This window comes from Lactuca virosa, chromosome 4, assembly GCF_052849685.1.
Source record: "Lactuca virosa cultivar CGN04683 chromosome 4, Lactuca_virosa_CGN04683_v6, whole genome shotgun sequence".
In the NCBI taxonomy this organism is placed as follows: domain Eukaryota; kingdom Viridiplantae; phylum Streptophyta; class Magnoliopsida; order Asterales; family Asteraceae; genus Lactuca; species Lactuca virosa.
This window is the reverse complement of record NC_136429.1, coordinates 7,640,137-7,653,211: the sequence shown is the minus strand read 5'-3', so window position 1 is coordinate 7,653,211 and position 13,075 is coordinate 7,640,137. Positions and strand designations below refer to the sequence as shown.

At 37.6% G+C, this 13,075-nt stretch overlaps 1 protein-coding gene across 1 annotated transcript; it reads right to left on the bottom strand.

Moving 5' to 3' along the window:
• Window positions 1–8,144: 8,144 nt before the first annotated feature.
• On the bottom strand, window positions 8,145–8,727 carry LOC145104083 (uncharacterized). Its single transcript, XM_079041365.1, has 2 exons — window positions 8,619–8,727; window positions 8,145–8,533 (listed from the first exon to the last, which is right to left on the bottom strand). Exons 1-2 carry the CDS (start codon window positions 8,725–8,727, stop codon window positions 8,145–8,147), a joined length of 498 nt encoding a protein of 165 aa, XP_078897491.1.
• Window positions 8,728–13,075: the final 4,348 nt, after the last annotated feature.

The following is a 13,075-nucleotide window of genomic DNA, read 5'->3' as shown; positions in this document are numbered from 1 at the left end:
GACTAAACTACCCAGGACGAAGAACGGTCACGACATGATTTGGGTGGTCGTGGATCGTTTCACAAAGAGTGCACACTTCATAGCTGCCAATGAAAGGTGGTCTATGGATAAGCTTGCAAATGCTTACGTGAAGGAAATTGTGAGACTTCACGGTGTTCCTCTAACAATTGTATCGGATCGTGATAGTCGTTTCACGTCAAGGTTTTGGAGAAGTCTACAAGAGGAATTGGGTACGAAGTTATGTCTGAGTACAGCTTATCATCCGCAGACTGATGGTCAGAGTGAAAGAACGATTCAAACGCTTGAAGACATGTTGAGAGCATGTACCCTCGAGTTCCAAGGTAACTGGGATGAACACTTACCTTTGGTAGAATTTTCCTACAACAACAGTTTCTACTCGAGCATCAAGATGGCACCCTATCAAGCTTTGTATGGACAAAGGTGTCGTACGCCTTCTTGTTGGCTTAAGGCTGGCGAAAAGCAGTTTATGGGCCCCGAGATAGTCCATGAGACTGCTGAGAAGCTGAAGGTGATCAGGGAAAGGATGTTAGCAGCTCAGGATCGTCAGAAGAGCTATGCTGACAAGAAAAGACGACCGATGACCTTCGAAGTTGGGGATTCCGTTTTGCTTAAAGTCTCACCGTGGAAAGGACTTATACGATTCGGGAAACGAGGAAAGCTGAGTCCAAGGTTTATTGGACCGTTCAAAGTTCTTCAGAAGATTGGGAACCAAGCTTACAAGCTGGAATTGCCCAAAGAACTCGATGCTATTCATAACACCTTCCATGTATGTTATCTGAGGAAATTCACGGGAGAAGTTCCCGACATAATTCCGATCTCGGAGTTAAGAATGGATGAGAATAAGAGGCTAATCGAAGAGCCCGAGGCAATTGTTGACCGTAAGATTAAGAAGTTACGACGCAAGATGGTCGACTTAGTGCTAGTCCGATGGAAACATTCGAATGGGCCGAATCTCACTTGGGAAACAGAGGATGACATGATGAGTCGTTATCCGCATCTGTTTGCTGACGCATGATTCCGGGACAGAATCATCCTAAGGGGGAGAGAATTGTAACGCCCGGGTTTCGGGGCTAAGCATTTTTAGACGATGTAATAGTGTAGGTCAACTATTGTAACTCTTTTGATGTAATAAAAATGAAATATTTGAGTATTTTGTGAATTTATGTGCTTATTATTTAATTATAAATGTATAATTAATAAAGAATAAAAATAAGCGTCAAAATTAAAATATGAGATAAGCCCGATATCTTTACATAAAGTTGTAGTGGTCAAAACAAGGATTCCGGAGATATAAAGAACGCCGAAATCCGAGTTATAACGAAGAAGTTATGACCCGACGAAGTTTCATGACGGAACCGGCACGATACCGGGAAGCGTGAATAGTGAATTTATGATAAAGCGAGTTTTTAGCCGACACGACCTAAACGAGAATCGAAGAGCTCTTTAATTGTGGCGTAACAATAAAAAGACAGACGAAAACGGACGTCGGATGAAGAAGTTATGAATTTTTAACGGACCAATCCTGTCCCGGCCTGTTAAAAATATAACTTTTAAAATAAATTCAAAATTAGCCAACGGAGTCTAAACGAGAGTTGTAGATTACGTTCCCGCCTTCGCGTGGATATAAATAACGTCAAAAACGGAGCTCGTATGCGAGAGTTATGATTTTTCTAAGACGGGAGGCCGATACGCGATATTGGGTGACATGGCACCACCAGAAATTGGACATGTGGCACCACCAGAAATTGGACACATGGCACCACCAGAAATTGGACATGTGACACCACCAGAATTTGGACAAGTGGCACCACCAGAAGGCCACCACATGCCCCAACTCAATATAAATAGAAGTGTCAGGTTCTCTCATTTCTTACACCTTTCCTCTCCCACTTTCTCTCTCTAAACTCTCTCTCTAAGCTCCCTTGAGCCCCTAAAGTCTAGGTAAACCCCCTAGCACCCGAAGGAAGTCCCGAGGCTCTTGGAGTCCCGAGAAAAGAACCTTTCGGCTCGGAAACGCTGCTCCAGCGAAGTCCGGTTTTGAGAAAAACCCGCTATAAGTAAGGTACGCCTACGAAATTTTTAATATAACTTTTAAATAATTATAGTAATGTTATTAGGTCCTTAAAATAATTATTTGGGCTATTATTATTTATATATTGGGTGTTATTTAACGCTTGTATAATAATAATAATAGCCAGACTATTAATTAGTCGCGGTTAACGTTAAAACTAAACGCTAGTGATATTAATACTAGGTTTTGATCAAGGAAAAATTGTTTTGAGATAACGGAGTGCTGTTCGAGTACCGAGTCACCACCTAATCAGGTGAGTGCATAGTTACTTTCATCTTACACATAGATATGAAGTATTTTATATTAATTACGTGCTATGTGTGCATATTATCTGAATACTTGCTGCCTATGCTGATGAAAGATTTTTATACATGTTTTAAATAATTTAAACTGTATATGTATTTTATATCTACAAAAATGTTGGGGTAAAACATGGGTAGATGTAATAAGACGATGTGTGATAAAATGATGAGAGGCCTCGATGTTGTTGTTATTGATTCTGTCATCTAGCGGAGTATGGATGACGACCACGGACTCTTCTAGACAGTCCAGTGGAACGCTAGCAGGCTCGCAACCTGTAGGTGTTTGTGAACGATGTGTTCACCGGTGTACTCCATCCCCCTCACGGTTGCCTTTAGGACATTTATTGTTGAGGAAACCCCTTGGCAGTAGTGTCCATCCCGATATTGATCCTTAGTCTAGGTCCCTTATGATAGGTGTTTTAGGGACGTAATGTGAGGATAACGGGAACGGGTAATCGGGTTATTGTTGATTGATGAAATTAATAAACTTATTTATTGTGGGTTGAAAACCCTATGTGCTCACCAGGCTCCCAAGCCTGACCCACTCAGTTTCTTGTATTACAGGTAGTGGCGCACGAGCATAGATATGATGTTTGGGATGAGAGATTATGAATAAATGTAGTAAGGCTATATTGTACTGTTTATCCTTTTGATCTGTATCGAACATGACATCCCGAGGTTTTTAATGAAATACATTTCTACGGAAATGCTTTGATAAATCTTTATCATATTTTATTTTGGGAACAAATTCCGCAACACTTTTATTTAAAATGTTACTCTGATTTTTAAACAAAGCATAAACAAAATCGGTATTTTCTGGCCGTGAAAATGGGGATGTCACAATAGACATAGCAATAGAATTGTTGCAATGTTCATGAGTACTCAAAAATAGAGATTTGAGTATTGGATAAACACTCGCTCAGAGTATTACTTCATGAAATTCATCACGAGTAATACTGAGACGATAATATCTTATAATCTTGAAACGGAGATATATGAGTTGTAATTTGCAAGTCGGTTATACATTGGTGATACGAAAACGCATCAGTAACTTGGTGTTAAAAACGTATTGTCATGTATAGTTTGATGAGTAAAAGATACTAGCATATGAGTCAACGTTTATTCGTTCCTTTTTCCCTAACGGGAAAAGCGATATCTGTGGGCCCCTCGATGATTTGGTGTTGACTTATGTGCTGGGCCCAGCCAGGACTAAATTGATGTGTTCAATTAGAAGTTCTATATCATCACAAATCAGAAATCGGGAAACATAGATTGTAGACAAAGAGATTGATTACATTCCATGTCTTATGTCTGGGGATATCTTGTAAAACGAAGGATTATATGATCACTTATCTTAGGACACGTAACTGGTTGGGTCAGAGTTCGGCTGCAACTTTTGGAAGCTACAATTTGATGGTCGATTTAGAAGTCATACTAGAAATTATAGAGTAATCCAAGTGGGAGACTGTTGGATTAGGTGTCTAAGCGCACAAATATAATTGGTATGTACTTGAATTGATAGCATGACAGTCCTTTTGGGTTGCCCTCAAACCTAGCAATTGGACAATGAAATTATGAAATGAGAGATATTAATTTATTATAAGATGAATACATTAATATAAATGATTTATTAATATGTTAAAAGATTAATATATTAATAAGAAATCATAATGTTTAATTAATAGGTAGGCAGAAATTAATTGGAACTGATTTTGGGGTTAATTGTATTAATTATAAAGTGCAGGGACTAGTTTGCAATTATCAAATAGTTGAGTGGAAGGTTCCAGGACCTCCTTGGAAGGGGGTGGACGAAATCTATAGAGGAAACCCTAATGATTTCGTCCAAGGGTCTTGGATAATGCCTTTGGATACATTTAGGCCCTAAGCAAAGGAACATTAGGGTTTTCCTTAAACCCTAGATACATCAGCTATATAAGGAGCCCCCCGGCTCCCAAAATCGGTCACTCCTTCTCTTGAAGAAACCCTAGGCCTAAAATTGCATACCCTAGCCTCTCTCTTCATAAGTTTCCTTCTTGCTAGCTCTTGGGTGTGATTCCATTAGAGGCATTGCATTTGTGGTGCTAAGCTTCCAAGAAGATCAAGATCAAAGGATTACCAATTGTTTGCTATAACAATTGAAAGGTATGTAACTCTAAACCCTAATTTGTTATTTTTGAAAATAGCATATCTCCTTAGGGTTATTGTTTTGCAATTCAAAGTTATATGTTCAATAGTTAAAAGTTAGATCCAAAGTAGGTTGCATGTGAACTTAGGAATTATTTTTCTAGTTTATTTGTTTTACCCAAAACCAATCAATAGTATGTTGGCATTCCAACCCGATGGTTGAGGGTCATGGGTATTCCAACCCCATGGCTGATTGGACCCATAGTGTGTTGGCATTGCAACCCGATGGTTGATTGGACCCATAGTATGTTGGCATTCCAACACGATGGTTGAGGGTCGGGGTATTCCAACCCGATGGTTGATTGGAGCCATAGTATGTTTGCATTCCAACCCGATGGTTTAGGGTCGGGGGTATTCCAACCTCGATGGTTGATTAGAGCCATAATATGTTGGCATTCCAACCCGATGGTTGAGGGTCAGGGGTATTCCAACCCGATGGCTGACTGGACCCATAGTATGTTGGCATTCCAACCCGATGGTTGAGGGTCAGAGGTATTCCAACCCGATGGTTGATTGGACCCATAGTATGTTGGCATTCCAACCCGATGGTTGAAGGTCGAGGGTATTCCAACTCGATGGTTGATTGGCCCCATAGTATGTTGTTTGTGATTTTATGTATATTGTTGTGTGTATGGGTATTTTGGGGGAACTCACTAAGCTTCGGGCTTACAGTTTTGGATTTTGTTTCAGTACTTCAGATGATCGCGGGAAGGCGAAGGTGTGATCGTGCACCTCCTCGCATTTTTATGACTTGATTTCTGGGATACTCTGATATGAAACTATTTTGAAAACATTTTGTATTAAATAATGGTTTTTGAATGCTTGAAAAAGTTTTAAATTTTCATGAATTTTATGGATGTTACATGAGGATATTAAATAGGGCTCAAAACCCCAGATTTGGGGTTTAGGTTCCGTCTACGTACGCCCAACGTACCAAATGGTACGACCAGCGTACGCCGTTGAAGGTGCGTTTCTTTAGCAGCTAGTACGCCTAGCGTACCAAGAGTACCCCAACGTACTACCATTCTTCCAATTCAACACAAGTTTTCAAACCATCACAACTTCTTCGATTCAACTTCGATTTTGGCTTTCTTTATATGCACGAAAAGGTGTTGAAGATCCCCACAATTTAATCTAGTTATTTTGGACTAAAAACTTCTCGAACTAAAATCCGTATTTCATGCAAGAAAACCGATCTATGACTTTTCCCTTTTTACCCCTTTCGGCCAATACAAAATTCAAGGGTTTGATTTTACAACCATCATTATCACCTCTCAAAAGGTCTAAACTTTACCTCCTTAAGGCCCAAAGCCTTTACACAATCGATTTCCGGCGTATGACCCTGAAATAGGAAATGACAAGAAACAAGATGTTACACAGATAAGAGCAGTATCACAAGCAATTTACATAATCATTATCTACCTTGGGCATCAGAGAGCAATATCGGGGTCCAACCCTCATGGCTCCCTGGCTTAGTATTTTCTTATTTCATACATAGTGACTTCCCAAATGTTTATTAGACGAGGTTCCTAGACGAAGAGCTACACATGCACCTGGAAATCACATAACAACATTGGCGTCATCCGTATTGTACGGGGAGGGGGGGTGAAGTTTTTTTTATGACGAAGAAACCGAAAACACAATCACCGATCAACGAAATACGACCTATGCAATATGAGCAAAACTCGACTAGGAAGAAATTATATTTTGCTAACCAAAAAGAAGGATGCTACCATATGTCTACATAATATGTTTAAGGTAAAATGACTTAAAAAGGTAACAAAGTTTTCAAAATGTACAAAAAAGACCATTGTTGTTTTTTTAGTACACAAAATACCATTGAACCGATTGTAGGTAACCATCAGGTTACCCAGTTTCTAAAATGTTCAAAAATTACCATTGTTGTTTTTTTAGTACAAAAATACCATTAAATATACTATTTGTACATAGAATACCAACGAAGTACACATATGTTCAAATAAAACCTTATGGTATCCGGTTACTTCAGGTAAATGGAAAGACTTAAAAGCATAACGAAGTTCCCAAAATGGTAAAAAAAATACCACATTTTTTTGTTAATTTCGTTGTTGTCGAATTATGTAGAACATAGTGAATAGAGATCATGCATCGTCATATCAGTTCCCAACAGTTGTGCAATCTCTTTCATTACTTCACTCAATCGTTCTTGTGGTAACATGAGAAGTAAGTGGGTAATAATCTTAGTTAAACGTTCTTGCATCTCGATTACATTATATGCCTCAAACCTAAAACATATAAATACGTTATATAGATACACATATTATACATCAAGGTTAGCCGTTCATTAGAGTTGCGATACAGGTGAGACACAAAGGAGAAACGAGTGTGATGTTATGTTATGAGAATTCATAAATATAGATGTAAAGAGTAGGAGTTGCGTTTAATTGTTCGGAACCAGTAAGAGACGAATGGTCAGGAACACTCAGGTCATGTGGCTGCTTTGATGATGATTTGTAGTCAAAGTAGAGAGAGAAGCATATGTGCTGGAGCGCTTGAGCAAATTGCATCCTAATTGATGGATTCTTAGTTATGTTTTTTTAATGATTGTATTTAGATACAAATTGATCGAGTGATGGAATGAAAGAGAGTGCACAACTGATGTGAACTGGTACGATGGTGAATGATCTCCGTTGACCATGTTCTACATAATCTGGAAACAACAAAGTTAACAGAAGGTGCTCTGAAAAAACAACAATGATATTTTTTTTAACATTTTGGAAACTTCAATGGTATTTTTTTTATGAAATGTGTACTTCGTTGGTATTCTGTGTACAAATGGTATACTTCAATGATATTTTTTGTACTAAAAAACAATGATATTTTTTGAACATTTTGGAAAGTTCGTTACCCTTTTAAGTCATTTTTCGTTTACCTGAGGTAACCAGTTAACATAAGGTTTTATTTAAAGACATGTGTACTTCGTTGGTATTCTGTGTATAGAAAATATATGTTAATGATATTTTGTGTATTAAAAAGAAAACAATAGTCTTTTTTCTACATTTTGAAAACTTCTTTACCTTTTTAAGTCATTTTCTTTTAGAAAATTTCCCTTTTAGTTTGAAAATAAAGAATTGAAATTGATTGTGTCGGAAAAAAAAGTTCTAAAATCCATGTTCAATTCAAAAAATACTAGGCCCCGTTTGATAGTTGCTGACTGAGAAAGTGCTGAATGGAAAAGGTCTGTCTGGGTAAGAAATCCTGACTGAGTAAGAAATCCTGTTGTTTGATTGTACATCTGACTGAATGCGATGAGTGATGAAAAATGACCATTTTACCCTTATGTTATATATAGTGATGGATTAAGTTGCTGAATAATTATAAAAACATACATATTGTCATACAAAATGTAAATTACACACAAATAAAAAATGTCATACAAAATGTAAATTAAACATAAATCATTTAATATCCAAATAAAAACATAATGAAATTTAAAATAACATAATAATTTAACGTAAAGTAGGTGAAAGTAGTTGATTTGCAATCTGATCACGCAAAACACGCATATATTCAACGGCTTCTGGACCTCATTCTATGCCTTGTATGTTTTCTCTATCAATTCCCCCACCTTGGACGTCAGGAGTAACCATAGTGTCCTCCTCAAAATTTCTGAACAAGTCATCTTCTATATTGTATTTCCTTATAAAATTATGGATCGCGACACAAGCAATGACTATGTCTCTTTGCACTGTAAAAGGATAAGGAGCCATTTGTTTTAAGATTGGGAATCTCGCCTTCAAAACACCATAAGCCCGCTCAATAACATTTCTAAGTTGTGCATGAGCATAATTGAACCTTTCTTCTCTAGTTAAAGGTCTGCCTCTTCGAAAATCGCCTAACCAATACCTAGTATTGCGGTATGGAGCCATAAACCCATGAGTGTTTATATATGCGACATTACAAAGGTAATATTTATCTGCAAATGAATGTGACACATATTATATAATGACACATATTATATACATAATATAGATAATAAAATTTATATAAAGATTACAAACCTGGTGGAGGAAATGGAAATCCAGAAGTCGAATTGAATGCAACTTCTTTCAAAACTCTTGAATCATGTGCTATACCCTCCCATCCAGCCCAAACAAAGGTGAATATCATATCAAAATCACAAATTCCTATTACATTTTGAAAACATTCTCCTTTTCCTCTTCCCCTATAACGAGTTTTTTGATCAACGGGTACAACCGCATGTACAAGAGTTCCATCTAATGCACCTATTGCTCCGAAAAAAATATTTTTTAACCATCTATGTCGTTCCGAGTTATGTCTTGTTGGATTAGGAGTTGTTGGTACTATAATTTCTTTTGCAAAACACATCATTGCAGTTAGGACCTCGTGAAAACATCGATGAATCGTTTGTGTGGAGTGATGAAATCTTCCCTTAACCGCGCGAAAACGTTTGTTATGTCCTATAATATGTAAGAACATAGCCATCTTCTCTTCAATGCTTATTGTTCTACTAGCTTGCAACCAATTTTTTTTGGGTAAAATGGTTGCATAATAATGCAAATGCCTCTTGTGTAAGACACATCATATCGAATCATTGAGTAGGGTCTCCGTAAATCAAATCTTGCGTATACGCATACCCGCTTGAATCGTTATCTCTAAGTCTATGAATTCTGATTAGTCTGCACCGGTTTGACCTCAACCAATAAAACACAAGTAAAAGAAAAGCTACAACTTCACCATCAGAAACCATACTTGACCTGTTACAAACAATTAGGTAACATGTTAAAGTAAAAAAAAAAATCATGCACCAAAGTCATATAACAAAAAACTAGTAAATAACAAAAGTCTTATTCAATGTCCAATAACATATCATCCAAACTAACAAAAGTCATATAACATAAAATGCGAAAGTCATCAAACATAGGATCCAAAGCAACCAAAAAAACTAGAAAACATCATCCAAAAAAGTCATCAAACATAGGATCCAAAGTAACCAAAAAAACTAGAAAACATCATCCAAAAAAGTCATCAAACATAGGATCCAAAAAACTAGTAACCAAACTTTTCTACCCGCACCCATCAAAGGTAACCATACTTCCTACCCGCACCCATCACCCACGACTCACAACTAGTATGCGAAAGTCGTAACCAAACTTTTCGAACATCAACACTTTCACCAAATAGCAAAAGAGCGGTCTTGTGTCTTTCATCTTCTTCTCCCCATTCCATTTTGTTCAATTCTCCATACACGCATCAACATCCTTATCCATTTCACTTTTTTCAATTCTTTCATTTTTTCCCACTAACGGCCTTGCAAGCTTGACAATCTCCTCTTCAACTTCTAATGCCCTTGCATCTCTTTTTTTCCCACCAACTCTTTTGTTTCCACCAACTTCCGTATGTTTTGAACGCCCTGAAGACTCTTCACTTTCACCTACGTGTTGTGTTGAGGTTTCCATTGGAACATCATCATCAAAATCATGGGCACTAAACTCTTCTACAGGACGAGGGAATGTAGAAGATGGCCCCCAACTTTGAAAGTCGGTTGAGGTAGTCAAAGTGGTTTCTCATTTGCTTCTGATCAACCTCTTTACCATGCTCGTTTATCAATTTTTCGCGTATTGTCTTCCATGAACTTCCCTTAAGCCCACAACCCTCACGACCATTAGTGGTTAGTTCGTGGATACAAGCATCAAGAAAGGTTTTATCCTCACTCTCATTCCAAACCAGCATCCTAAAATATAAATAACAATTTTCTACCGAAATCAACATCATGCTAAATAAAAATAGCACAAAAAAAATTCTGACTTTCCTACCCCTCACAACTTCAGATTCTACACAAAAAAATTCTATACTTCCATGGAAACATTGTAACGCCCGTGTTTCTAGGCTAGTTATGAAAAGGAATTATGTGAATATTATGTGAAAATTATGTGTTTTATGTGAATATTATGTGAAAATTATGTGTTTTATGCTTAATTATTAGGGTTTAATTAATTAAGAATAAAAATGAGCGTAAAAAATAAATATTAGATAAAGCCGATATCTATTAAGAAAGTTGTAGTGGGCGTGACAAGGATTACAGATATATAAAGAATACCGAAATCCGAGTTATAACGAAGAAGTTATGACCCGTCGAAGTTTTGCGACAAAACCGACACGGTACCGAATGTCGTAAAAAGTAAGTTTTTGATAAACTACTTTTTAGCCTTAGTGATCTAAACGAAAGTCATAGTGTTCGTTAAACCGATAGTATGTATAAAAAGAACGCCCAAATCTGACTTCGTATGACGAAGTTATGATTTTTCTAAGTTTCAGCTTAGCAGTATTATACCAAACACCCGAAATACGCCCCGAAGTCCCGGTATTATACCAAACACCCGAAATACGCCCCGAAGTGCCCGAGAAGCCCGAGAAATTTATCTTTTCGGTTTTGAATCCCGACCCTCGCAGAGCCCGGTTTCTCAATAAAACTCCCGGTTTTATTAAAAACGATCGTTTTAGGAAACGAAGTGCTGCCCGATTATCATTAAATCATGTGAGTGTGTAGTCACCTTCATCTTACACCTAGATATGAAGTATTTTCTATAAAATACATGCTATGTGTAATTATATTAATTTTTTAATTGAGGTGACTGTTGATTAGATGTTTATACAAGTTTTAAACTGTATATTTATTTTATCTACAAATATGTTGGGTAAAACATGGGTAGACGAAATAGCCGATGTGTGTTAAAATGATGAGAGGCCTCGATGTTATTGTGATCCAGTCATCTAGCGGAGTATGGATGACGACCACAGACTTTTCTAGACAGTCCAGTGGAACGCTGGCAGGCTCGCAACCTGTAGGTGTTAATAAACTTGGGTGTTCATTTGCTGTACTCCATCCCCCTCATGGTTGCCTTTAGGACATGTATGGCTGAGGAGTCCCCTTAGCAGTAGTGTCCATCCCGATGATATTCTTTAGGCTAGGTCCCTTGTGATAAGTGTTTAGGGACGTAAAGTGAGGATAACGGGAATGGGTAATCAGGGTTATTGTTGATTGATGAACTTAATAAGTTTATTATTATTGTGGGTTGAAAACCCTATATGCTCACCAGGCTCCCAAGCCTCACCCACTCAACTTTTTATTATTACAGGCAGTGGACCCCGAGCATAGTCGGAGGATGATGAGAGATTTTTGGATTATAGGCCAGTAGTTGTAAATAACTGATGTAAGGCTTATAATGTCTTATTATGCTTTTGATCTGTATCAGAACATGACATCCCAAGGTTTTTATATAAAAGGAAATTATATATTTCTTAAAGAAAGGTTTTGATAAACTTTTATCATATTTTGTTTTGGGGACCAATTCCGCAACATCTTTTAAAAGGATTTCTCTGATTTTATTTTAAAAAGCATAAATTAAATCGGTTTTTTCTGGCTGAGAAATTAGGGGATGTCACAGTTGGTATCAGAGCATTAGTTTAAGCGAACTAAGAGATTGTAGGATTTCTAGACTTAAACTTAGAATGCTAAGTGATGATTGTGAGATGAGTGTCTACCATATTTTAGACACAATCACTAGTTTATTTTAAGAAAGATGCCTAAAATGCTTTTATGTGCTAAATGTTATATGTTTGCCATATATGCCATTATTTGTTCGGATCTATGATCTGTTGCCGACCGGATCTGGAAACCTTATGTGTGTAGGATTCTAAGCGTACGATTACGATATTAGAACTAACATGTAAACGTTTTGAAGTGATAAGGGAATTTAAATACCTATCGAGGATAAAGACCTAAATTCGCCTTATTCGGTATATAGATTATAATGGCAAGAACTCGCAGTGGAGTTGCAAATGCAAACGGAAACAGGAATCAACAACCTCAACCTCAAGTATTTGAGCAAGTACCTATTGTAGGAGCTGCACCTGAGCCAATGACGATGGCTGGGGTACAAGCAATGATGCAGATGATGTTAGATCGCCAAATGGAGGAGACAAGGCGATTACTACAACAGAATAGGGAAGAAACTACGATACCTTTTGAACAGCCCGAATTGAATGAAGGGGAATCAGTAGGAGGGAACTACAGTGGGACTCTTGGTCAAGCCAACCCACCGATAGTTAGACAAAACAACCAGGATGGAGGAGTTGATGGACGTGGATGCAAATAAAAAGATTTCATGGCATACAAACCACTGTGTCTATCTGGAAGTCCGACACCGGTGGAAGTCATGAATTGGATCTCCGAAATGGAGACGATGTTTGAAAGTTGTGAGTGCAGCAACAAACAAAAGACCGCATTTGAAATTCCTCTGTTAAAATCTGGTGTATTGAGCTGGTGGAAGTTACTAGCTGATTCTATGTCAAGGGAGAAGCTAGCAAGATGTCTTGGGAAGACTTTGTGGTACAACTGAAATTGCAATACTGCTCTGAGCACTTTGAAAGCCGCCATCTGGGCTGCTAAGAATGTTGAGACTCAGATCAGAGAGAAGGGTCTGGAGAGGGCAGA

Bases quoted from the DNA above. Each gene is read 5' to 3' on its own strand.
- LOC145104083 (XM_079041365.1), bottom strand. From the start codon at position 8,727: ATGATATTCACCTTTGTTTGGGCTGGATGGGAGGGTATAGCACATGAT. The intron at 8,534-8,618 runs GTTTGTAATCTT...ATTCATTTGCAG, and splicing joins ATTTCCATTTCCTCCACCAG to ATAAATATTACCTTTGTAAT.